The sequence below is a fragment of the Hylobates moloch genome, unplaced genomic scaffold (assembly GCF_009828535.3).
Source record: "Hylobates moloch isolate HMO894 unplaced genomic scaffold, HMol_V3 SCAFFOLD_2, whole genome shotgun sequence".
Lineage (NCBI taxonomy): Eukaryota > Metazoa > Chordata > Mammalia > Primates > Hylobatidae > Hylobates > Hylobates moloch.
Genome location: NW_026652277.1, coordinates 19838159 through 19865708, shown reverse-complemented (window position 1 = coordinate 19865708; position 27550 = coordinate 19838159). Strand labels below are relative to the sequence as shown.

General features: G+C 36.0%; 1 protein-coding gene across 1 annotated transcript in view; it reads right to left on the bottom strand.

Moving 5' to 3' along the window:
- PLXDC2 (plexin domain containing 2) overlaps positions 1-27550 on the bottom strand; it is a 463678-nt gene that overhangs the window by 99782 nt on the left and 336346 nt on the right. Inside the window, exons 7-9 of the mRNA XM_032167336.2 lie at positions 22084-22183; positions 9820-9915; positions 9506-9587 (exon numbers count right to left, since the gene is read on the bottom strand). Of these exons, the coding sequence (XP_032023227.1) occupies positions 9506-9587; positions 9820-9915; positions 22084-22183 (278 nt within the window). The remainder of the gene's footprint in view (positions 1-9505; positions 9588-9819; positions 9916-22083; positions 22184-27550) is intronic.

The following is a 27550-nucleotide window of genomic DNA, read 5'->3' as shown; positions in this document are numbered from 1 at the left end:
TTTCCCGTAGTATTCTTGGGATTTTTTTTTTTTTTTTGAATCTTTTGAATAACTCAGGAATGTTTCCTCAATTTTTGAATGCTCCTGAACCTCAGGTACCTGGCAGCTGAGCACCCCTGACACAGAAATCCCAAATACACTTACTATAGAATACACCATTTGACCCTGCAATCCCATTACTGGGTATAAACTCAAAGGAATATAAATCCTACTAGAATAAAGATGCATGCACACATATATTCATTGCAGCACTATTCACAATAGCAAAGACGTGAAATCAACCTAAATACCCATCAATGGTAGACTGGATAAAGAAAACATGGTACATATACATGATGGAATACTACGCAGCCATAAAAAAGAACAACATCATGTCCTTTGCAGGAGCATGGATGAAGCTGGAGGCCATTATCCTTAGCAAACTAACCGAGGAACTTAAAACCAAATACTGCATGTTTTCATTTATAAATGGGAGCTAAATACGAGACAAAAGTGGATTTTTTCCAAATTATAAGTAGATTCATATTTTTAATTTTAAACTTGGCATTCAACTTACATAGTGAAAATTATAACATAACATTTTTAACTATCAGAATATTACTAATCAGTAATTCTGATAAGCAAAAAGAAGGAGTGTCAACTTACAAGGAAGTCAGCATATTGGAACCTGGATCAACAAGTTTGTAAAACTCTTAATGCTTGGTGAGTTCTAAATGTCTATCTGAAATCAGGTGCTTTGGCAAGCAAAACTTTATCCTATCCCAATCCATTAAAATAAGCCTAAAGTTGTAATTAATTTTGGAACTGGGCCCTTGGAGTTCCTACATAGCTTTCATTTTGATTATTAGGTATGAATTTCACAACTAATCACTAAAGTAAGTTAATTTCCTTATATGAAACAATGATGTAAATTTATAGTCTAAAAGTAGCTTCAAATATGAACTTAGACCATAATGGCAAAAGGGTTATAAGCAATGCTTTGTCTCTAGGATATAAAAGGTACCTTTGAACAGGAACAATTATACAGACTCTAACTATTGATTTATTTTAATTTATAAATTTTACTCTTGGCCATATATTCCAAGAATATCTGGCTTGTCATTCAACAACTGTGGTGTCCTGATTCTCTCCTTTTAATCTTAAAATTCTTATAGCTAAGTTAGTCCAAGAGAATGCTTTATATGCCCCTGAAGGATGAGCATGGAAGCTGCCCCTTCTAGGCTCTGTGGTGAATAAGTAGGCAAAACTCAGATAGAGTCAAAATATGCTTGGAATTCCCTTGGTATGACATTCTTCAGGAGCCTGACACATAGTCTCTTAATACACCAAGTTTTTCCTGCAATGTCAGAATGATTGACTGTGAGGCCTTGGGTTGACCCTACATAAAGTTGTTGGCTTACTTTGAAAACCTCACTGCATGGAAAATACCCAGGGTTTTTTTTTTTTTTTTTTTTTCTTTTTCCTTTCAGTTCTGGGATGTATGTGCAGAACGTGCAGGTATGTTGCATAGGTATACACGTGCCATGGTGGTTTGCTGCACCTATCAACTTGCCATCTAGGTTTTAAGCCCTACATGCATTAGGTATTTGCCCTAATACTCTCCTTCCCCTTGCCTCCCATCCCCTGACAGGCCCCAGTGTGTGATGTTCCCCTCCCTGTGTGTGTGTGTTCTCACTGTTCAACTCTCACTTATGAGTGAGAACATGTGGTGTTTGGTTTTCTGTTCCTGTGTTAATTTGCTGAGAATTATTGTTTCCAGCTTCATCCATATCCCTGCTAAGGACATACCCACAGTTCTTTTTTTTAAGTCACACTTAATGCTGCAAATATACCTACTTACAGGGGCACATAGAGACAAAACCAAAGGAAAAAGGCATATTCATGTCTCTCTGTTACTTTCATTCAGAAGCAAAAGATTAGTGATTCGGGAAAGGTTGGATCAGTTGAACTACTTAAATTTGTTTTCTGCCTCTTCTGTCTGTTTCCAAACTTAGTTTAATTTCTGTAAGCTAAATGAGCATATGATACGAGTACATTTTATTTGCAAAAATTAGCTGCCCCTATGTAAGAAGGAATTATTTTACCCTTAATTAATTTTAATTGAAAATACATTTTCATATTATTAACCAATTAGCCAACATTTCTGACTTGATAAATTTTCAAAATTTTTGAAATATAATACACATAATTTATTTAGATTTCACTATGTAAAACTATATATCGTTTGTATATAATTTTATATATAATTTATATATTACATACAATTTTTATATATTACATTATATATATATAAAAAACAAGTATAATACTGGCGCTTACTTTTAAATCAATTAATTTATGAAATATAGTTGATTCTTTTTGTCTCTCTTTTCATTACTGCAAAGGAATTAAGTTCATTCAATGGAAGATAACAGCAGTTCCAGAGTACACTCAGGGAAATGCAGTAGAAATAACAAAGTTGAAAAGTGTAGAAAAGTTGTTAGGAAACATCTTTTTTCCATCATCTCATATTTTTTCCCAAATAATTATGTGATACTACTATTCTGCAAATACATGTCTTTACCATTAATAAGGAGGGGCTTATTCTGTTTATTCTTTTAATGGATGGAATCATGGAATACTTTTATTTACATGCTTTTACCAGGAGCAAGCTTATAACTTTGATTGGATCAAAGAAAATATAAGGTGGAAAATTTTGTTTTAAAGTGAGGCACCAAAAGACTAACATCAAGAGGTTAAGTGTTCAACATGCCTCGCTGCGAATATCTTATGCCATGCACCAGCTTACTTCTCTCTATAGCAATTTGGTTAACACTGACAAAACCCAGTGGATAGTAATAACCAAAATGGGCAATTAGAATTCTCAGGAAACTGGATATTCCTGGCCTCAATTATCTGCATAATTCAGTCCAACCATATCTGTAAAATACCTGTATTTGTGCAGACACTGTGTTGGGTATTGTGGAAGATGCTAAAATGAGTAAAAGTGCATTTCTACTCTTTAAAATAGCTTTTGCTTCCTTATTTCTCCTTTGCTGGCTCCTCCTTCTGTCTCCCAATTCAGGTGGCAAAAATTCAAATCATACAAAAAGTCCATAATAAACAGTGACAGTCTCATGTCTCTCCCTCTTCACTTGTTTCCCGAGTGACAAATATTGCTGTTTCTCACATATCTTTTCAGAGATTTTCTATGTCTATCCAAACATACCTGTATGTAAATGTATTTAAAACAATTCTATGTAATGAAAAATTAGCATCATACCTTATGATGCCATGCCACAAGGTTAGTTTCTGAAACCTCTTAAGCTGCTTTCAATTTATACCCTCTCCATAGCTGATTTCATTCAGTCCCATGAATTTAAACACTATCTATATGATAATGATTCTACAATCTGAACCTCTAGCCTTTCTTGGAATTCCTGGCTTACATGTCCCCTATCTGCTCAACATTTCCACTTGAAGTCTGATAGGCATCTCAGACTTATCTTGTCCCAAAGCAAACTCCTTATTTCTTTGCATCCTAGTCTTTCTTTTTTTTTTTTTTTTTTTTTTTTGAGACGGAGTCTTGCTCTGTCGCCCAGGCTGGAGTGCAGTGGCGCAATCTCGGCTCACTGCAAGCTCCGTCTCCCGGGTTCACGCCATTCTCCTGCCTCAGCCTCTCCGAGTAGCTGGGACTACAGGCGCCCGCCACCACGCCCGGCTAATTTTTTTGTATTTTTAGTAGAGACGGGGTTTCACCGTGGTCTCCATCTCCTGACCTCGTGATCCGCCCGCCTCGGCCTCCCAAAGTGCTGGGATTACAAGCGTGAGCCACCGCGCCCCGCCCCTAGTCTTTATTTCTTGTGCTGTCTTACCCATCTCAAAAGAGTGTCAAAATCCAACAAGTTGCTGAAACAGAAATCTAAGAAATATCCTTGATTCTTCTTTTTCCCATCTACTTCACTTCTAATTCATTAGTAAATAATCTGTTTCAGAAAACCAAACACCTCATCTTCTCACTCATAAGGAGGAGTTGAACAATGACAACACACAGACACAGGGAGGGGAACATCACACACCACGGCCTGTCAGGGAGTAGGGGACAAGGGGAGGGAGAGCAGTAGGACAAATATGTAACGCCTGTGGGGCTTAAAACCTAGATGGCGGGTTGATAGGTGCAGCAAACCACCATGGCACCTGTGTACCTATTGCAACAAACCTGCACGTTCAGCACATGTATCCCAGAACTTAAAGTAAAATTAAAAAAAAAAAAAAAGAAATGTAAAATAGCCAACCACTATAGAAAACCAATTTGATAATTCCTTTTAAAGTTACATATTTACAACCCAACCCAGAGAAATGAAAACATCTGTCTGTAAAAATAGTTGTACGTGAATATTCATAGTGAGTTTATTCATCAATCATAAAAGCCTCTAAAAACAACCCAAGTCTTCATCTACAGGCTAATAGTAAATAAATTGTTGTGTATTCACTCACTCAGCAATTAAAAGGATCAAATTTTTCTGATATTTGAACTAGTATAGTATGGATTAATTGAAAAAATGTTACGCTGAGTGAAAGAAAGCTAAATTCAGAATTGTAAATACTGTATGATTCCCTTTATATATAGGTGTAGATTGGGCAGAATAAATATATGATGATAGGAAGAAGATCAGTGGTTGCTACATAAGATGGTGGTACGAGGTGAGGAGGAATTCACTGTAAAGGCACATGAAGGAAATCTGTATTTTGATGCAGTGATGGTTACATGGGAATTTACACTTTTTAAAACTGCCTCATACATTTAAAATGTGTGTATTTTATTGTATGTAAATTATAAGTCAATAAACTTGATTAAAGACACATACACACACACAAATAATGTTTCCTTCCCAAACACCTTGCATTCATTCATCTCTCCTGATCCTCAGAATCATCATCCTCATCCAAGTTACTATCATACCTCCTGTGCACTATTGCACAAGCTCACTACTAGCCTCTTCCTTTTCATTCTGAACCACTCCCTAAACAACTAAACAAACGAACAAAAACTCCGTTCTCCATGAAGCAGCCAAAGTTCCATTTTTTTTTTAATATGGTAAAATCACATCCCTTCTTTGCATAAGTTATAAAGGCTAAATGCTTTCCACTATTCTGAGGATAAAACTCTCCCTAGCTTACAGAGTCATCTGTGTCCCAGCACTTGGGTAGCTTTCTGAGCTTATCTGATGTCACTGTCACTCCAAACCAACTTGGAATTCTCCCAATGCACTAGGCTTATTTCCTTTCCTCATCAGGTCAAGCTTGGACCCACCATAGGGCCACTGCATGGGCCATTCAAATGGCATTTCAAGACTCTGCTTTCACCTTACTGTAAGCTGCCTACCCATCATTCAGATCTTTGTTTATTTATTACCCCCTCCAAAAAGCCTTTCCTGGCCACACAGTCAAGAACAACTACTGGCTCTTTCAAATCCAGCAGACAACCCATCACTATCTGACTTTGTTTGCCTAATTATTAATTCATTAACTTTCTGGCTTACTAAGCTAAACTCCAAGCTTCATGAGAGCTATGGTTTTGATTAATACTTCATTATTGCTCTAACTACCTTAGTGTTTAGATCAATGCCTGACATGTGTTATGCATTCTATACATTGTTAAGTAAATAAATGAGTGAATGAATACTTTAAGTACAAAGAATATATTTTCATTTAAAAACTAATCAAACCATGCTCTCTTCAAAAGTGCAAGGTTACGTAAAGACAGTATCAAAAAGTAAACTCCTGCTATTGTTACCAATTTTGCTATATTATCCCCTTACATTTTCCTGTTTATTTCTCTTACCATAAAACTCACCACTATTAACTCTATTTTCTATATATCTATTTGCTTAAACTCTGTCTCCACCTACCAAAATGAAAGCTCTCCTTGGGAAGTCATTTTGTCTGTCTTTTTTCACTACTGAACACACAATCTTGGTGAGTGACTTGAACAGAGACACTCACAAATTTTTGTAGAATGAGTGAAGCTATAAGGTACAGCTTGATTGATTAGGTATTCTCAGTCTGCACTGAGGAAACAAAAGCACTCTTAGTTCAAAGAAATGGACCAAGTAATTTAAGTAAGCACTTGAGATCATGGATCTCCTTATGTTCCTCTAACTCAAATTCTCTTAGAGCTTGGGAAAGCCATTGCAAACATTTTGCCTTAGTTTTTGCTCCTTGAAAAATGGAAATTAAATGAAATAAACAAACCAATTAAAATTATCTTATCTTTTTAGAGCAAGCCCTACTTGAGAGTTCAGTAATTACCACCAACTGATTATCATTCAGGGATAAGTAAGCACAAAGAAGAAAGTAAGAGCTATGGAAGAAAAAAATCAGAGGGGCAATTTTTGTGCTGCTTAGGATAAGACTTCTCTTGTTTTGTTGAATTTGTTCATAAAAGCTCTGAAGTCTGGGGAAATGCTTCTGGGCGCAAAGTAAAGTTTCGAAGATTACAGGTCTAAGGAGAAATTAATAAAATGCAGTGGGGAAATTAAGTTGAACAAAAGTGCAATGAGGCATAGTTAAACCAATTAATTAAACAGGTTTTGATATGTATATAACTGGGTTGCTGAAGAATTAAAAATAAATCCAAGATTTTAAATAAGTGTTCGGTATTCAATAAAACACCAAAAGGTAACATTCACAAAACTCGTAGTTTTTTTAGTAGTGTTCTTTGATGAATTTCTTTCTCATTCATATGCCTCACCAACTCTTCTTTCCCCAGTAATCTTAAAGAAACTATGCTTTCAACAATATGCAAAAGTCTTAGACTTTGCTCGATTTTCCTCTACATTCTTCTTATGCCAGTTTCAAAACAATGATACTTTCTTGTGGTATCAACTAGGATTTATTTTTCAGTAATACATCTATAATTTTTCAGAAAGCAATGAACATTATCTTGCTTAATGCACCTGCAACCTGGCAGGTGTGACACAGAACAGGTGTTGAAAACACAAGACCAAAAGCTGGGCATCACAAAGATGGAGGTTTGATTCCAAACTTAATCACTTATGAGCTATGAGACCCTGCACACGTAGCTTAGCTCCTAAAAATTTCAGTTTCCTCCACTGTGAAAATGTTAAGTGTGACATTTGAAAATTCCTTGGCTTAATGTCTGGCAGAGACATCTCTCAATAAACTGAATGTATTAACAGTAGAAGCAGATTCCAACTTGCAGATATGTTTCGATTGTCAAAATTGCTTGTTTGGAAGTTTAAACATGTATTTCATCAAAAATTATATTAAAAAATGAAATGGTCAGTGGTAAGCAGGTTTCTAGATGAACCTTCAAAACCTTCATTTACCATAACACGATTTAAGTCAAAAATTCTTCTAATTGTCTTCTGGTTAGGGTGGTCAAATGGTCCTTTTTTTTTTTCTAGACTTTCCTGGTTTTAGCATTGAAAATCCCTCATCTTGGGAAACCCTTTGTGCTAGACAAATTTTAGCATGATTCCTTCGTTTGGAAGCTAATCATTATTCATTCGTTCATCCATTTTTTTTCTACAGTCCCAGGTATGTTCTTAGGCTCTGGAGATATAAGGGCAAATTGGATATGGTCTCTGCCTTTAATAAACTTAGAGCCTAGCAAAGAAGACAGAAAAATGAACAAGCGTCAGCAAGCCCTACACAAAATGCTAATGATGGCGGCTTGCCCAGGATGCAAAGAAACATAGTTGATAGGCACCTCATGCAGACTTGGACGAGGTGATCACTGAAATGGATCTGAAGTAGGTATGCAGCTCAAACCAGTGCCTCCTATTTAATTCCTTTGGACATTTTCCATTTTTGAGCTCAGAATTCCTTAAATATACATATTAAAATGCCGTCTCTTTAGATTCCCTTATGTCGTTATCTAAACAGATTTTGAATAGCTTCTGATATGCATATAATCTTTATGGAAAACTTAGTAAAATATCAATATAAATAACCAGAAACCCTTGCTTTTATAGCAGTTTCTCCTATTTTGGATATATAACTAACTTAAAAATCTCCTTTTAAAATTGCAAACTGCCTGCTTGCTTTTTTATTATTTGGAATTCATTTCACAAAGGAAATTACTAGAACGCCCTGTTAAACTGAAAACAAAACAGACGTCATCATAAATAATATTGTTCTAGCCATAATACTGCAGTAGTTGCTCTAATGTTAGTGAGTTAAAAATGTTTCCCAAAGCTTGTGATCAAAATATCGGCATTTTACTTTTGCATTCTTCAATAAGTTTTAAAGTATTCCTGGAGCATGTCTTTATCGTTACAGCAAATGCTATAGCAAGAAGATGATAAGACAGACTGCTCATACAACTGAAGGCTCGGGTGTAACATACACGGATTAACAGCATGAATATTCGGTTTTCCTCCTGGGGAAAGAAACATTTTTCATAGACTCTGAAGGTGAGAAAGGGACTTATTCTCAGGCAGACTGTAAACTTCATGGGGGGCAGGGACCATGTCAATATTGTTTACTGCTGTGTTCCCAGTACTCGGAACATAACTGATGCACAAAATGGTTGAGTAAATAACAAAACAAATTTACAAGTCTTCATCCTATACTTCCAACAAATGATTATTCAGTCTCTGAAAAGCTATAGCAACTGAAAAACCATCTTTGCCACTTGTCAAAATCAGTAAACCTCTTTGACACCAGTAAATTACGCAGCCTAAGTTTCAGGGTTAGCTAATTACAATATGACATCAAAACCACATGTTCTATTTTTGTATTAGATTATATCTCCAATCTTGACTAATAACCTTTGAGATGTTGCATAGAAATTTACTAAGAATGTTCATGTGATTATTATAAACCACCCTTGCTATGAAAATATATCTCATAACCTGCTTTCTGTAGAATATGAACCAAAATCTTTGGTTTATAGGCTCATCAACTGCTCTATAATCATCCTGTATTTTAAGTCCCACAGAGAATTATAAATGTATGTTAGATAATGGCTTTATTGACTATAAAGGCTCTTAGTAAGTTTGAGCTCTCAAACGAAAATAGTAAAATACCCACTTACGAATTTTGTTTTGCATTTTGATCATGGTATCTACATATTTTATACATACAATATTGCTAATGCATACATATGCTACACAGTTGACATCCACTTCAAATTCAGTAGGATTTTTTTTCTTATTTTTTGTAAAAATGAGGTCTGGCTAAGTTGCCCAGGCTGGTCTTCAACTGCTGGGCTCAAGTAATCCTCCTGCTTTGGCCTCCCAAAGTGCTGAGACTACAGGCATGCACTCCCCACGCCCAGTTAATTTGTTAAAACTTTTTTGGTAGAAACAGGGTCTTGCTATGTTGCCCAGGCTGATCTTGAACTCCTGGGCTCAAGCAATCCTCCTACTTTGGTCTCTCAAAGTGCTGGGATTACAGGTGTGAGCCACTGCGCCTGTCCGTAAGTTATTTTTTTTATTTCTAATCTTTCAAAATATCTTTTTAAATTTTATTATTATTCTTATTATTATATTTTTACCTTTGAAGTTTACTACACCAACTGCAGTTGAAGCCAATCTGAGAAGACACACAGGGGCCACATCTGTTAAACTGGAGACATGCTAGGAAAGAGGAAAGAAAAGATTCACCAAGACTAACAGGCAACTTGGGAGGAAAGAGATTACTCAGCCAAAATAAAAATCACTGTCCCCTAATCCTCAGGATCAAAATGCCCATGCATGCCAAACACAATTATAATGGTAATTATTTAATACGATTATTATAACTACTGAACAGATCAGATCATCAAATTTGGAAATCATGTTTTCCACCTAGGTTTACATATTCACTTACTAGGTAATGGGGTCATCTCCACAGCCGAAATGTTGGTAATTTTTGACATTTGTAGCTCTACTCGGTGGTATTCATAAATTGTTCTTCTTCGAACATCTAGAAAAAAAAAAGGAAAAAAATCAGCTTTTAACATTTCCCCGCTTACAAAACAACAGCATTTTAATAATGGATATAGAATTATATACGTATAGCCCAATGTGGTTTTAAAATGAAGCCTCATCCTGTGAAAAGACTGACTAGAAAGTATGTGAAAATCACGTGCCAAGTAACCAGAAGTCTTTTTATCAGTGAAGTTGAAAGTGTTGATTAGGGTCTCAGATATCTCACTTACCTATTAAGGCTTCAACTCATTGTCACTCAGACTATACTAAAGATTTTTTTGGACAGATTTACATATTTTCAAAGATTTAGACTCATGAAATCAAGAAGATAAGATGATACCATTTCTTCCATAAGAAAGCTAAAGTGTTTAGAAATGAGTAATTAGAAATGTTTCACAATCTAAATAAAGTTAATGAAGAATAACAATGTGATTGCTTTAAAAGTTTAGAATAAAGTTCAATAAAAGTAAAACAAGTTAAATCATTCTTATATTTCATGGTGATCATAGTTAATAATATTGCATCGTGCTTGAAGTTCAATAAAAGATTAGATTTTTAAGTGTTCTCACCACACACACACACACACACACACACACACACAAACACACACACACACATAACTATGTGAGATGATGAATGTGTTAGCTTGATCGAGGGGAACATTTCGGCATGTATAAATATATCAAATCATCACCCTGTATATCTTAAATACATACGATTTTTATTTGTCAATTATATTTCCATAAAGCTGGAGGGAAAAAAGGAACTCAAATCACTTTAAAAATAAGGATTGCTATGTATTAAATATACAGTATCATATCTAAGGAAGGTTAATTAGCAGTTATATTGCATGATGTAGTTTAAAAATCATTAGCAAATCCATCAATGTCCTGAGGAAGAAGATGGAGACTTTGACAAGAACTCTAATCATTTAAAATCCAATAAATATAAGCAAACATATTTTAACATCAAACCAGAACAAAACATTTAAATATACTTAAAATCCCCTTTTAAGCCTTATACTAATGTGCTCGCCTGGGTTTGGTCAATGTAAGTGGAAAAATAATGTTGTCAGCATTTTATTCCACTCTTGAAATGCCTGTAGTGATAAGAATGCATTTCCGGAGTAATATCACACATATCAGTAATTAGTGAGGCTATCAACTATTTTATTTTTATTTTTGAGACAGGGTCTCCCTCTGTTGCCCAGTCAGTGGTGCAATCACGGCTCAATGCAGCCTGGACCTCCTGGGCTCAAGTGATCCTCCCACCTTAGTCTCCGAAGTAGCTGGGACTACAGGCATTTGCCACCATAACCACTTAATTTTGTTCTTATTTTTCGTAAAAATGGGGTCTGGTTATGCTGCCCAGGCTGGTCTTCAACTCCTGAACTCAAGTGATCCCCCTGCTTTGGCCTCCCAAAGTGATGGGATTACAAGCATGCACCCCCATGCCCAGTTAATTTGTTAAAACGTTTTTGGTAGAAACAGAGTCTTGCTATGTTGCCCAGGCTGATCTTGAGCTCTTGGGCTCAAGCAATCCTCCTACTTTGGTCTCCCAAAGTGTTGAGATTACAGGTGTCAGCCAATGAGCCTGTCCATCAGTTATTTTTAAAATATCACAATATCCGATTTGGGGAAGTAATGTCATAGTGGTTAATAATATGTGCTCTGGAACATTCTGTCTAGGCTCAAACCCCAGTTTTGCTATGAGGAATCTGTGTTACCTCAGGCTCCTTTGCTAGCTTTTCTGTGCCTCAGTTTCCTCATCTATAAAACAGGGATAATAGCACCTATATTACTGCATTGCTTTGAGGATTAAAATGAGATAACATAGGAATATTGCTAGACAGTCCCTTTCACATTGTAAATGCTCAATACATACTAGATACAATTTTTGTCTAACTTTAATATGACAACCTTAGATCATACAAGTTATATGCTGCATTTAATAATATAATCTCTATAGATCCAAACTCACTGAAATCACACTACAATCCTGGAATCAAACTTCTATTAATTTTTCTCCATTCTTCACTTAGAGAAAGTTAAATTTATATTGAAATCATTAGACCCAACGATGACCTCCTCTAAAATATAGAGCAGGGAGTGTGGTGGCCCAGATGATAGTGAGTTACCTTTTAGTAGAAGTGTTCAGAAAAGGAAGATACGTACTCATCCAAGAATTTGCAGAGGCTGTCAAATGTTTACTAATAACCTGTAAGTATCTCTCCTTTCCTCTACTCATATCTTTTTTTTTTATTATACTTTAAGTTCTAGGGTACATGTGCACAATGTGCAGGTTTGTTACATATGTATACATGTGCCATGTTGGTGTGCTGCACCCATTAACTCGTCATTTACATAGGTATATCTCCTAATGCTTTCTCTCCCCCCTTCCCCCACCCCACAACAGGCCCCAGTGTGTGATGTTCCCCTTCCTGTGTCTTTTTATCCACTTCTAATTATTCACCATGACATTGTACTGCAGAAGGGGTGGAGAAAGGGTCGAAGCAAACCCTTTTGGGGCTAGGAGTGGCTCTGGGTCACAGGCTGAAAATATCTCAGGGGTATCAGATTGGAAAACACTGTTTAAGAACCCTAATCCAGTGAAATTTTGGTATAACTGAAAGATGCATATACATTTTCCAAAGAGTAAACTTCATAAAAATCAGAGGAAATGCTGGTTTCATGGTACATAGTAAGGTTTCATGAAGTATATAAATCACATCTTCTTTCTTTTTTAGTTTTTAAGACAAATAAAAAGATGGCTCATCTTCTGTCTGTGTCTAAATAGGATTCGTTCCTATATATTGCTTTCCCATGTATTTTGCTAAACAATTAAGTTCTTATAAATAAATAAATAATGTGGCCTTTCCATAAGATCACTAGGATGGGGGTTCTTGAGTCTTTGCACAGTATCTGTCATATTACTTGGTGCTTAAAATACTAGTATTCCTTTTATTTCCTGTTACACTTTGAAATTCTCAACTACTAACAATGACTGAGAAGCTTCTGAGAGTTATTGATCGTGCATATGGAATAAAGAGAAAGTGTGACCATTTTTTGCTATGCTAGTTCTGTTGCCTGCTCAGAAACCTCTAACTACTGAGAGGAGATGAATTTAACAAAACCCAAATTAATGAGAATTATTTTTGTTTGATGACCTGCCAATTAACAACTTCCAAATGGTCATTTATGTAGTATTTCAGAGATACCTCTGTCAGAAACAAGTAATTAGAATTCTGGTTACCCCTGCCAATACTAGAAGCTTTCATTTGATTCCAAAAATATATTTCACTCATGGGTCTTCTTCAAGAATAAGCCAAAATAAAGTTGAATTAAACGTTCAGTCTTACTGATGGTGATTCAACTTCAATAGATCAATACTCACCCATTAGTGCCTTTTAAAAATTAAGAAAAATTAAATCTGAGCAGATTAACACAGAGAGAGAAAATGTGATGGAAAGCTTAAGGCGATGTGTTGTAAAGTGCAAATACTGCATGTTTTAGAAAGCCTGATCAGTATCAGCAGGAGGGACAATGTGATCGTATGGAAACACCAAGAATCTTCTTTGATCAATATCCACTCTAGCTGAAGTGAACACAGACTAATGAGTATCTTGAGGTATGATTAGCCATGATCTAGTTTATTTTCCTGTCTTGAAAGCGTAACATTCACACAGAGACTATAGGAGAAATCTCCTAACTTGGCTTACTCATATCGTATAAGTATTATATTTTGTCTGAATTGTCAAATGAATGATTTACTAACATTTCCCTATTTATGTGTTGCCAATGCTTAATGACTGGCTCCATATGGTTGTATCTTATTTCTTTTCTGGTTCAAATCGAGTCCAGCACAAGCACCGTTTACTGAGTACTCTTTAATGGAAATAGCCTGTATCGTATAACCACAAGATTCATTTCCAGCATGAAGACTCAGGAAAAGAGAGACTCTTGAGATACAATTGACACTATTATAGTGGCTACAAGCTTCCCACAGAAAAGTGAATTAGCTAGCTGGAGTTGTTAAATAAAGTAGCTACAAATAAAAAATGCATTTGCCAGAATCATTTTTAAAACTTCTCTCTGTAGTTCTAATTCTCTGAAATAATGTCATTAGGCATTCAATAAAACATAAACCTTAGTTGAGCATGAAATGCTAATTTAAGCCTTTTAGATTTTCCTGTCAACATTCCCTCATTGCTTGCAAAGTTTCAGGACACTGGTAAAACTTAAAGGGCCAGAGTTCCTAAGTTACTTGAGTAAGCATAAAGGAAATAAAAAATAAGACCTAAAACAACCTTCAAATTTCTTTTTCTGTCACGTATACTTTGCTAATGGCTAAACCAGCTGCATTTCCTGCCTTCCTTTGATAATTACTGTGCCCTGGACTTGAAATATTCCCAAGATATTAACTGATAAACACTCAAGGTGATGGATACCCCAAATACCCTGACCCGAGCATTACACAGTCTATGCAGGCAACAAATACTCACACGTCCCCATATGTAAAGTATTATGCATCAATAAAAGAAAAAACAATTAAGGAAAAAAGAGAGAATCGGAACCAGCAGAGGGACAGTGTATGGTCTGCGCAGTGTCACAGTGGGCCGGTGAGGCAGGTGGGCTGCGGGCTTGTGACAATATCGTGGTTCCATTGTTGAGGGCTGCTTGTCCTGAACCTGGTGTTTTTGCAGGGGGACATGCCTGTCTGCTCCTGAGACTTACGGGAAGAAGGCTTGATATATATTTGCCGAGTCATTACATCTCTCTCTCTCTCTATTTTTTTTTTCCTTTTCACAAAGGAGACTGTGACTTCATTAAATTGAATTGGGTGTGTTGGGGCTCAGAAAACAATATCCTAAAATGAAGGCCTCAGAGGCAGCCTCTGAAGCAAATGTTTTTCCTTTTCTTTCTTTTTTTAAATTCATATAAATGTAAGGGGTAGCAGTGCAATTTTGTTACATGGATATATTGGGTAGTAGTGAAGTCTGTGCTTTTGGTGTTTCTGTCACCCAAATGGTGTACATTGTACCCAATAAGTAATTTCTCATCCCCAAACTCTCTCCCTGCTTCCACCCTTCCCAGTCTCCAATGTCTTTCTTCCAGGCTGGTCTGGAACTGGCAGGCTTAAGTGATCCTCCCACCTTGGCCTCCCAAAATGCTGGGATTACAGGCACAAGCCACTGCTCCCAGCTAGACACAGTTCTAAATTGTTAAAAATTTACTTTCTCTAAGAGTATTTATAGGATTAAATGTTAATAAATCAAGAAAATGAAATAAAAAAAAGAATGTAACCACAAGTCCATGAAGAAAGCCTTTCTTGTTCATGACAATTTTAGAAAAATTCTCAAATATGTAAACATTGATTCATCAGTGATTTTTACGTCCAGAAAATTTTAGATTTTTTTACTTGTCTCTAAAAATCAAGTCAGGGTCAGTCAACTAGCTTACATTAGAAATGTATGCATTAAACTAATAAAATATCATTTTGTACAATGCTGTCTATCTTGGAAGTGTTTTATGAACAGTTACTTTACAAGAAAACATCATGATTTCTATTTATTTCTGCTTTTGTTGAGCCTTTGGTGAGCTAGTCCATACTTGAGAATGTAAGCACCTAATGAAATGGTGTTGTTAAGAGAAGCAATTTTATCTTCTGAAAAATGAATAATTTTGAAGGGTTTTCCATTTTGAGGTGAGCAAAGGTAAGATGACACAATTTACTGGAGATCTGGCAATTGATCTGTTTTTAAGTGAATGAGAAGACTACAGCTTCGAAAATAACAAATGAGGCCCAGTTCCTCTGAAAGGGCTTGAACTGGGTTCTAGAAAATATTATAAAATAAAAAAAAGTTCAAGTTTTTCCAAGATTATTTGTATTTTTCATAAGTTTTGACCATATATTTTCGTTATAGCTGCTACATAATTATAGTGAATGTGTCCTACCACTAAATCAAAATTGCAAATTGCTTTCTATGGGAAAAATTAGTTATAATGGTTATGTTTGAAAATTTGTTGTTTAATAAATATACTTATATTTGAAAATTTATTATTTAATCATATATAATATTCTAGGGCCTTTTAAAAAGCAAAGAAGAAATAAAAATAATGTTTATGTAAATATTATACTTGGCATTTAATCTTTTATTTAAATATGTGGATATGGTCTATTGTTACCCTATCCAACATGATAGCCAATAGGCACATCTGGCTATTTAACATGAAGTTAATGAGTTAAATTCAATTAAAAATTAAATTGCTCAGGCTCACTAGTCATATTACAAGTTCATACTAGCCACATGTGGCTACCGAAATCACACTATATGATTCAGATTCACAACATTCCCACCAGCACAAGAAGCTCTGAATAGCATACTGGTCTATGCTTTTATTATTATTTTACATTTAAGGTTAAGATAGTTTGCATATTTCATGGGCAAAGCTGTGTTTTTGTTTGTTAAGGTTATTTTATTCACTGTCTAAAAGTAATTTTAAAAAATTGCCGCCTGTGCTGGGCATGGGGGCTCACACCAGTAATCCTAACATTATGGGAGGCTGAAGCAGGAGGATCACTTGAGGTCAGGAGTTCGAGATCATCCTGGCCAACATAGTGAAACCCCGTCTCTACTAAAAATACAAAAATTAGCTGGGCATGGTGGATGCACCTGTAATCCCAGCTACTTGGGAGGCTAAGGCAGGAGAAGCGCTTGAACCCAGGAGGCGGAGGTTGCAGTGAGCTGAGATCGTGCCACTGCACTGTAGCCTGGGTGACAGAGTTAGACTCCATCTAAAAAAAGAAAAAAAGTGGTGCCTGGTCTGTAATCTTATAAAGAGACCACATACAGCAAAATATATACCTACAATTGTTCCTCAAAGAGTTCCATGACACTCTTTGTAGTATTTTTAAAATATATTTGCTCTACTAGTTGTCAGTTTTATTTCTGAAAATGCTTAATGTTTCTTATGGAGCTATGAATAATAACCAGCCAAGCAAAGGTGCACTGTAGCACAAACAATGTCAATAAATTTAAAACAGCAGATACTGATACAAAGAAGCCTGACGTTAAGAAAGTACCAAATAATGTACTGTGAGTGAGAAAAAATAAAGGAATATTCTAAGGGATTCAGACATAGTCACCGTCATAACTTGGAGTAGAACCATTTTAAGTGAGGTCAGCTGCTTTCCAGACCGGTTTCTAGTGCAAGACCCTGCATGTGTGTGTTAACGTAACTTTCTCTTTCCTTAAATGGCATGGCCTTATCTGTTCCAAATTAAAGAACCACATGGCATGAGTGGATTTTCCGAGTTTCTTGCCGGAAAGATTAGGCTCATTAAGCTCGGAAGGCAGAGAAACAGTGAGGCCCGATGGGACAAGTCAGCACCCCAGAGATTATGATGGAAATTCAAAATGTTACATCGCAGGAGAGAGAAACAAACTAGTGCAAGTGGCACTAGTGAGAATCGTGCATGTATCCAGGAAGACCTCTGCATGTTATGTAAGGATTTGGAAGGACATAAGCTGAGGCTGAGAAAGAATTACTTAGTAGAGCTATTTACCAAGAAGTTATGGAAATTACAAATGACACATGAATATATGATAGTGTTAAAACTTTCTGGTAATCGAAAGACAATTAGAGCAACAATGAAATACCATTTCGTGCTTATCAAATTTGCAGAGTTAAAAATGAATATTAGAAAGCACTTTGGGAAATGGGATATTTCTAATATAATGATGGGTAGCAAACTGGTACAACCTTGATGGAAAGCAATTTGTCAAAATACATTCAAAACAATATTAACATTCAGCATCCACAAATTCACTTTTTGAGAATCAGATACATGCAAAAATTTAAAAACAAGGATGTTTAGCACCATTTTACTGATAATATGCGATGCAAACTATGTAACCAACCTCTTTAGTGACAGGTTACATAAATTCTGAAACAAAGAAATTTCTTATAGCTATGAATGACCACATTTTAGACAGATATTTAACAGTGTACAAATATGTTTTATATATGAAGTTGAAAACAGGGGGCAGAATTATTTACAGCGTAATGCCAATTTTCTTAATGTGTGTATGTTAATATATGCGTATATTACAAATAGTTGGATACAGATACATGAGAACATTTATTGCTATTTCTCTGTAGTAGATTTCTAGGTAATTTAAATTTTCCTCCTTGGGTTTCCTGTTAATTTATAAATTACTCAGAATTATAATGTGCTATGCTTCTAATCATAATAAGTATATTTTTATATTCATATTTCTGAAATGAACAACCAAAGTCAGTCCTGTACTTAGACCTGTTTTTCATAGCTGTACCTGTGGATATTGAATTGGCTGATTTCTAACAGGCAGACACAAGTCTTATGAAGAGACATAAAACAACACACAACAACATAGTCAGAAAGCATTGAAAGGCCGGGCGCAGTGGCTCACGCTTGTAATCCCAGCACTTTGGGAGTCCGAGGCGGGCGGATCATGAGGTCAGGAGATCGAGACCACGGTGAAACCCCGTCTCTACTAAAAATACAAAAAAATTAGCCGGGCGTGGTGGCGGGCGCCTGTAGTCCCAGCTACTCGGAGAGGCTGAGGCAGGAGAATGGCGTGAACCCGGGAGGCGGAGCTTGCAGTGAGCCGAGATCGCGCCACTGCACTCCAGCCTGGGTGACAGAGGGAGACTCCGTCTCAAAAAAAAAAATAAATAAAAACAAGTATACTACTTACTCTCTGCTAGGTAATGTATGCTGTGTACACATTGCATTTTAGGTACTAAGATGCTCATTTTACAGAGAAAGAAAGTTATAGAAATTAAAGTTTAACATTTCACGACCAATAATCAAATGACAATATTCCTTATACTTTCTTTACTTTTAATTTCCACCTTTTTTTTTAGCATAAGCCTTAGTTTTACCATAGACTTTTCCGTCTCTTTTTGCGGGGGCAAAGGTATTTCTCTTGTAAACTCAGAAGGATTTATCAATTTACTAACAATAACTGAATTCCCTTTGATATTGAAACTATCAGATCACCTGATCTTTTATGAAAGAAAATAAAGCTACTTTAATTAATCATGCTTGAAACTTACACTGAAATCATTTACTATTTGGGGGCCTTTAAAAACTGAAAAACAAGTGTTTTGTTGTTGATGTGAGGAAGAATGAATGGGGAGAAATTTTAATAATAAATAAATTAAAATTGCTTTACAGCATTTTGAATGCTTCACCAAACCTTCACTAAATCTGATAAGAATGGTATAGTAATGGTGATCTACTGGGAAATACTATTTTCCAGGCTTGAGCTCACATTCCCATGTTCCCATGGCTACATGAAGCCAAAGGTTTAGGTAATATAACCTATATAACCAAAATGATTAATAGAATGGAAACCTGATCTTATGAGAACAGGGTTCTATGTAACACACCTTGGAATACAGAAGAAATGAAACTACTCACTACTTAGAATAATAATCAGTTGTTCCCTAAATCCACTTGGTGGGGGTAAAAAAGTTAACAGAGGCAAAGTATTTAAATTCCCTACAAAGACAATACCTAATAGTGAGTGTTGCCAAATAAGGGAACTGAATTTTGAAAAGGACTTATATCGGTCTAAATTCTGATTGTTGAATATGTAACATAGGTCTGTAGCAATCAGCTTATTTCTCACAAAAGAACTGTACTTGTATAACTTGCATTGTGCTAATCTTGGGTTATCCTAATCTCTGGCATAAAGATGCACCTTTTGTTAGCTGAGAATACAATGCAACCATGTATCTCTTGTTATACAGAGGCTCATGTAACAGACACAGTTATACTTTATCAATGTGGGAGAGACTTTTAAGGAGATAAAATTTTTTGTTCCCAAAATGATTTTTAAGTAGAACATATTGATTCTAATTTTCTTGCATAAATATAGTCCCATCTAACAGCAACAATGGCAGAACTAGAGACCCAAATCTTTCATTCCTTCTTGGCTAATTTTCTCAGGATGGAACAGTAAGGTTAACAGAAAATGTGACTGCTTTTCCAGCATGCAAATTGTCTGAGGGACATTTTTCTCTGAACTCTAAGTTTGAATTAAGTTCTTTTAGATAACTGCTGACTCCCAAACTTTAGACATAATCTGGTCTGAAAATTCACATAAATTTTGCCAATTTATTAAATGAGATTTGTATTTGAAAATATTTTTCCCCCAACACATAATAGTTATCCTTTTACAGCATAACAAGGGATGCAAAATTACACTTTAGGGCCATGATATCTAAGTACAATTTTATCATTGGGAATATACCAACATAATACTTGCATATTAAAGTACATTTGTAAAAAAAAAAATTTTGTATTTTGGTTGGTGTTTTTTTCTTTAAGCAATAATATATCAGAACAACAATATGGACTAAAAGCCCTGCTGAGTAAGCTGCAAATAATTTTTTCTGCAATTAAAAAAAAATTAATAAATTAAAACTAGTGTTTCTTTCTACTTGTGCAATAATTGACTCAAACCATGCTTGATTTAACAACTCCGAAAGAATGTGAGAACGGGTATCCTCAAACAGAAGCCAACTTTAGCTGTCCCAGGGCTCAGCCTCTTATTTAAGAGCTCTGTCAAGATGCCTTTATGTTGCCTATACATACTCATGTATCCTTGCTTTGTTCACAGTACAATTTAGTTTCTGGAAAACCTGCTTTGATTTAACAATTCCCTGGAATATTGCCTCCCACAAATTCTCAGCTAACAAGGAGAAACCCCATGTTCTTCACCAAGCAGAACCACCATGTATCAATGCCATTCAGTTGTAAGATAATCATTCGGTTCTAAGATATCTTACGGTTGTAAGATAACCCCTATAATATTTCTGTTAATCTATTACTTTAAAAAGTACAGCTTCCACTCCAGTTGCTGTCTACAGTTGAGTTGACATAATTAAGTACAATCACCTCAAGTCACGACCAAAGACCGTGAGCATGTGATAAATTATCTACCACTGTAATCAAATAAAAGAAGAAAAAGAACTTTGAACAAAAGATAAAAAATGATCTCATCTTGAGATATATTTTATTATCTCCCCTTTCTTTAAATAAGAACACACAGGACACAAACACCCCCCACCCCAACTTTGCGTACTACGACACCAAAGCATCTCTCAGGACTGTTCTTGGAGTGAAGGAGATTCAAAAACCAGAAGCTTTCAACAGATGCCTATTTATAGGGTCAGAATGGCTAATGCAGTTAGCATTTTGGTTTCTAATATAACAAACAGTTGTCCAAAGTAACACGTCCCTTTTTATTCTATAAAATGTAAACTAGACTAGATGGGCAAACGTAATTTAAAGAAAATACTTATCTTCTCTGGTGGTAGGTAGAGGTCCCCCCAGGTTTTTATTTACCTAAATTTGTACTTTTTCTTTCATCTTCCTTTAGACTCCCAAACAGTTTTACACAAATACATTAAATATAAGATAGCACAAAGCTGTGGTTTTGCTCAGAAACTTAAGCCAAACATATACGAACAGTTATATGTCTATCAATCAAATAATGTCACTGTTTTATGTCATTCTTATTAATAAAAGAACTGTATCTGCCAACTATCCCAAAGAATCTGGCTGGGCATGGTGGCTCACACCTGTAATCCCAGCACTTTGGGAGGCTGAGGCAGGAAGATCACTTGAGCTCAGGAGTTCAAACCAGCCTGGGCAACACAGCAAGACCTCATTTCTTCAAATAATAAAAAAAATTAGCCGAGCATGGTAGTGCATGCCTGTGGTCCCAGCTACTCAGGATACTGAGGTAGGAGGATCATTTGAGCCTGGGAGGTCAAGGTTGCAGTGAGCTGTGAGGGCACCACTGCACTCCAGCCTGGGTGACACAGTAAGACCCCAAATCAAAAGAAACAAAAAAGAAACAAGAAAAAGAGTCTAAAATTACACATTCTTGGCTTCGCTATTTAATTTATCTTTACCTGAGTTAGCTCAAGGGTGACAGAGATAGCCCAATAGGAGTTATAAACCAAACAACAGAATTAACAAGCATCAATCAGCTAATCGATTAGCTATTTTTCTTTTTAATTCAGGTACAGCTGCCATAGACCAATCTCCTTTAAATTTACCCCCACAGAGGCTCACTCATTGCGACTGCCCTTCTTCTACCTACTGGGAATTTGTTGGATCCTGTGGACAACGACAAATGCATCGGACAGTCCGACTTTCACTGGATGATTGGTTGAACTTATCTGTGTGACCAAGACAGGAATCTGGAAAAAAACAAAGCAGGTTACTACATGTTAGATCTGAATTTCACACAGGGAGGAAAGGTAGTAGGATCCTCTCGTTTCATGGACAAACCATGAGAAGGAGATAAAAGACTAGAAATGGAGCCAAAAGTGTTAGAAAAGAGAGACATATGAAACCAAAAAATAACATCGGTTTAGTGCTATTGAATGAATAGAAGAGACAGGGAGTCCTTGGTTCTAAAGAAGGCTACTTGATGTTGAAAGTAATAGATTCTCAGATAATATAATTGATGTTAGATCCTGCGAACTTATCACACATATAGGCACACCATGAATTCATTTAGTGCTGGCTATAATTCTGGAAACAGATTCTCCTCTTACTCTTTGTTTTCTGAAAAAAACTTTTCTGTATATTTGTTTTTATACAGTTTTAGAAAATCTTTGTTTATAAGCAGTCTTATAAAACTTAGAGAAAAACAAATAAATGCACTGTTAAATATACATTTGACAATATCATTGTTGATTAATATTTAATTAAATTTGGCAATCATTTCACCATTCTGGTTGAAACTACTATGAAAGACTTCTAAGTTCTTATGGGTCATCTCAATGTCACAGTTCTTGTATTTGAATATCAATGAAACCAAGATCTGAATATGATAGACATTTCTAACATTTACAGTTAAAGAATTACGATACATTGAGAATATATGAAAAATGATATGAGAGTTATAAATGACATGAACTCCTGGAGTCCATTTTTCCAGATTCAGAAAAGATCCATTGGAGATATGATTATTCTCTTTATTATCAGTTTTATAGAAACAAAAATGGGAATGAAACCATCTTCAATAAGCAAAGAAACAGGAAAGTAAAAGAAAAGAATAAATGCACCAAAAACGTCTTTAGGCAGAATAAGGAGATTTTGGGCGATCTGTGGGCAATTCATTAAATAATATGTTAGATCAGATATTGCTGTATAAGCCATAATAAACAGCATAACAATAAGAAGGAGAATAAGTCGGACAGAATATATAAAATATAATATAATACAATATAATATAATATAATATATAATAAAAACTCTCTGACTTATTTTTGACCAAGACATCATGAAACTGTGAAAGGGCTATTTTGTTGAAATGGACAAATTAAGAAAAAAGTTCATTGCTTTTGGAATTTGTGGAATTACCTTGAAACAAGTAAATAGAAGATGACATTTTCCCTTAGTGTACTATTTCAGGTCTCCCTTAAACAACGTTAAAGTGTTTGCAAATTTTGTGTGAGTATGCTCAATTCTTAACCAATATAAATTAGTCTTCTGGTATTTGGATAACAGAAACACACAAAACAAGCAAAACAAAATCAAGATTTGTATCCCAGTCTGATATACTTTATTATTTTTGGGACAGTCTCACTCCATCTCCCAGGCTGGAGTGCAACCTCTGCCTCCCGGGTTCAAGCTATTCTCATGCCTCAGCCTCCCAAATAGCTGGGATTACAGGAATGTGTCACCATACCCAGCTAGATTTTTTTTTTTTTTTTTTTTTTTTTTTTTTTGTATTTGTAGTAGACAGTGTTTCACCATGTTGGCAACGCTGGTCTGGAACTCCTGGCCTCAAGTGATCCACCCACCTCTGCCTCCCAAAGTGCTGGGATTGCAGGCATAAGCTACTGCGCCTGGCTGATATACTTTATTTACTGATTTACTAACCTAAATTCAGTATCAATATGTGAAATCCTCTTTCTTATTGAGCATTATACTGTTTCCCAGTCTTATACCCCATGTTGAGTACTCTAATACGAAAGTAATTTGTATTTGAGACAGACTTACAGTTAAAACATACAAGAAGATGGAAAAGCATAGGGAAAAATTCCAATTCACTTATGATACATTGAGAATATATGAAAAATGATATGAGAGTTACAAATGACATGAACTCTTGGAGTCCATTTTTCCAGATTCAGAAAAGATCCATTGGAGATATGATTACTCTCTTTATTATCAGTTTTACAGCAACAAAAATGGGAATGAAACCATCTTCAATAAACAAAGAAACAGGAAAGTAAAAGAAAAGAATAAATGCACCAAAAACGCCTTTAGGCAGAATAAGCAGATTTTGGGCGATCTGTGGGCAATTCATTAAATAATATGTTAAGTCAGATATTGCTGCATAAGCCATAATAAACAGCATAACAATAAGAAGGAGAATAAGTTAGAGAGAATATATAATATATATTTTTTATTTACAAATATTTATTTATTTTATTTTTTATATAATTTTTGTATCTTAATAAGACGTGATCATCTCTTTTTAAGCAGAATCTATTAATAGAAGCATCTATTAATGCCATCATATAAATGCCACTGTTCCTGTCGTTTGTCACTTGACCCCCTTCTCCAACATCTATGAGTTCAGTTTTCCTCTGCAAGTTGAAAAAGGCTTTACCAGATAATTTTGTGGTAATTTATTGTTTGTCTTCTTTTCCCATACCCACGGCAGTACTTGAGCTTACACTGCTATCAACTGGAAAATCCTATTATGTCATTATGTATAGTACATGTTTATTTCAGAGCTTGTTTTTTAACTCACATGTCTTGGTTCCTGCAGCCCTCCCAGATACATTCTCCTCTCTTCAGATTATGCATTCCACCTTTCCTTCTTTCTTTTTTTAGACAGAGTTTCACTCTTGTTGTCCAGGCTGGAGTGCAATGGCGCAATCTTGACTCACCACCTCCTGGGTTCAAGTGATTCTCCTGCCTCAGCCTCCTGAGTAGCTGGGATTACAGGTATGTGACACCACGCCCAGCTAACTTTGTATTTTTAGTAAAGATGAGGTTTCTTCATGTTGGTCAGGATCCCCTCAGGGGATCCGCCCACCTCGGGCTCCCAAATTGCTGGGATTACAGGTGTGAGCCACTGCACCTGGCTTCATTCCAAATTTTCTGTCTCTCTTCCCTATCCCTTCTTCCCTTACCCAGCCATCTTTCATTTTTATTTTTTTCTCAATCTCTTTCCTTCCTTTCACCCCTTTCCTTTACGTTTTGTGTCTATGTCAAGCCCTCTCCTCCAGTGCTTTTTATTGGTGGTGGGTCGATTGCAGTAACGGCCTCAATCAATGGCTTCCTTCTGCCCAGACCCTCTGTGGTCCTCTCCCACTCGGACTCCAGGCTCAATAATATGGCAAAAGAGGACAGCAACAAGCTTGCAGCAAAATAAATAAATAAAATAAAATAAATAAAAATAAAAAAAGACTTGAAAAACTGCTTACTACTTCCTTTCTTGGACCCTTGCCACAGCCAAGAAAATGTACACTGCTGGTCTTCTGCAGATGAATACAAGACACATGAAGGATTTATTTATTTTTTATTTTTTTTGCACCAGAAGTTATCCTTGCCTAGCCAGCTCCCAGCCAGTCCACCAGTAACAGCTTACACATTCAGAAGCTCAGCTGAGATCAGCAGGGTCCAGCCCATAACAGTAGAACCAACAAGCTGATCCATAGGCATCTTGTGAGAAATAAGAAATGGAGTTGTTTTAAGCCACTATATTTTGGGGTGGTTTATTACACAGCAATATCAATTAATACATTCTCTGTTAAATATCAAATAGCCAATAGAATAGAATATGGATGTCTCTCCATAAAATGAGGTAGTATTTCTCATCCTAATTTTCTGGGAATCAGATAAATATGTATTTTTAAGACATTGGGTCTCACTGTGTTGCCCAGGCTGGAGTGCAGTGGCATGATCATAGCTGACTGCAGCCTCAAACACCTGGGCTTAAGCAATATATCCTGCCTCAGCCTCCCTAGTAGCTGGGACTACAGGTGCACATCATCATGCCCAGATTTCATATAAATATCTAATTCTAGGTACAATTAAACTTGAAAGATTGGAATGTTCCAGTAGAAGTTTCATTTTCTGCAGCATTTTTTTCATTCTTCTATGTCTCTTTAAGTTTATTCTTTTGTCTGTGCATTTCAAAAACTAAGCCCAATATACATAAATTACCTAGATTAGATTCATTTAACATGAGGAAAATTGAGCCGAAACCAAAATGGGTAGCTTCACGGTGTACAGAGTTTTCTATCACTGAAAATTATCTGATACATAATTGACCAGCCCTCTAGGAAGATCACTGTAAATGATATTTGATTCTTTCAGTGATCAAATTAAATTTCTTTCAAATGATTTTGACTTCTCTGAGCGTCAACAAGTAAATTGTTAACAACGATACAAACTAAAATGATAAGGGTGAAATACTCTACCTAGATGTAAGGAGAGTAGAAGTTAGGTAGAAATCATCATTTGTAGTCAAGAGTTATGCTTTAACTTGTTGCCAGTTTTTTAAATGTACATATTCATGGGTCAATGATTTCTGATTTCTGCATCTGTCAAAACACTACTACCATATAACTCTACTATGAGTCTTAATATAATTGGGGATTAGACAGTAGAAAATAGATTCCTAAGAATAATGTCTACTACATATAAATTATTTTCCCCAAAAGGCATACACATTATCCATACTGTTTGATAAGATAGAATCCATTCATTCATTCATCAGATACTAATTGAATATATTTTCTGTATTATTGTAGGCACTGTAATTACAGCAGATAGGAAAACAAAGACCCTTGTCTCACAGAGCCTACATTCTAGAGAACAGGGACGGGCAGTAAAACAAGTGAACATAAAACCTATAGCATACTAGAAGGTGGTTAGTACCAAGGACAAAACTAAAACAGAGTAAAAAGACAGAGAGGAATGGGGGTCTCTAGGAGAGAAGAGAGTTGCAGAAGCTCTCTCTGAGAAGGTGATTTTTCAGCAGAAACTCGAAGGAAGTAAGAAAATCTGTCATGTGGATATTTGGGAAATGACTGTGGGTAGATGCACCGGCACGTGTAAAGGGCTTGATTGAATTGCATTTGGTGTATTTTAGGAGTTAAACAGTTATCGCTACAGCTGGAGCAGAAGTAGTAAACAAGTGTGTCAAAGGTGATGGGAGGCGGTAGGGGCAGATCATAGGGAGCGTGTATTCCTTGCAAGCCATGACAGTGACACTGGATTTTAGTCCAAAAGATACAGAAAGATTTGGGAGGTTCTGAGCAGAGGAAAGGACCTTCCTTTATTTTGGGAAAATAGCAGGCTGGCTGCTGGGAAATCAAGACTACAGAAGGACCACGGGAGCCAGAGAAACTAATTAGGAGGGTATCACAGTTTTCCAGGTAAGAGAAGGTGCCATGCCCCACCCCAAAGTGGTAACAGTGGTGGAAGTGACAGAGGCCAGATTCTGGAAGAATTATGTATGCACTGCTATTGAGACTCCCCATAGATTTAATAAAGACAGTGAGGGACAAAAGGAGAGTAAAGGATACCACGAA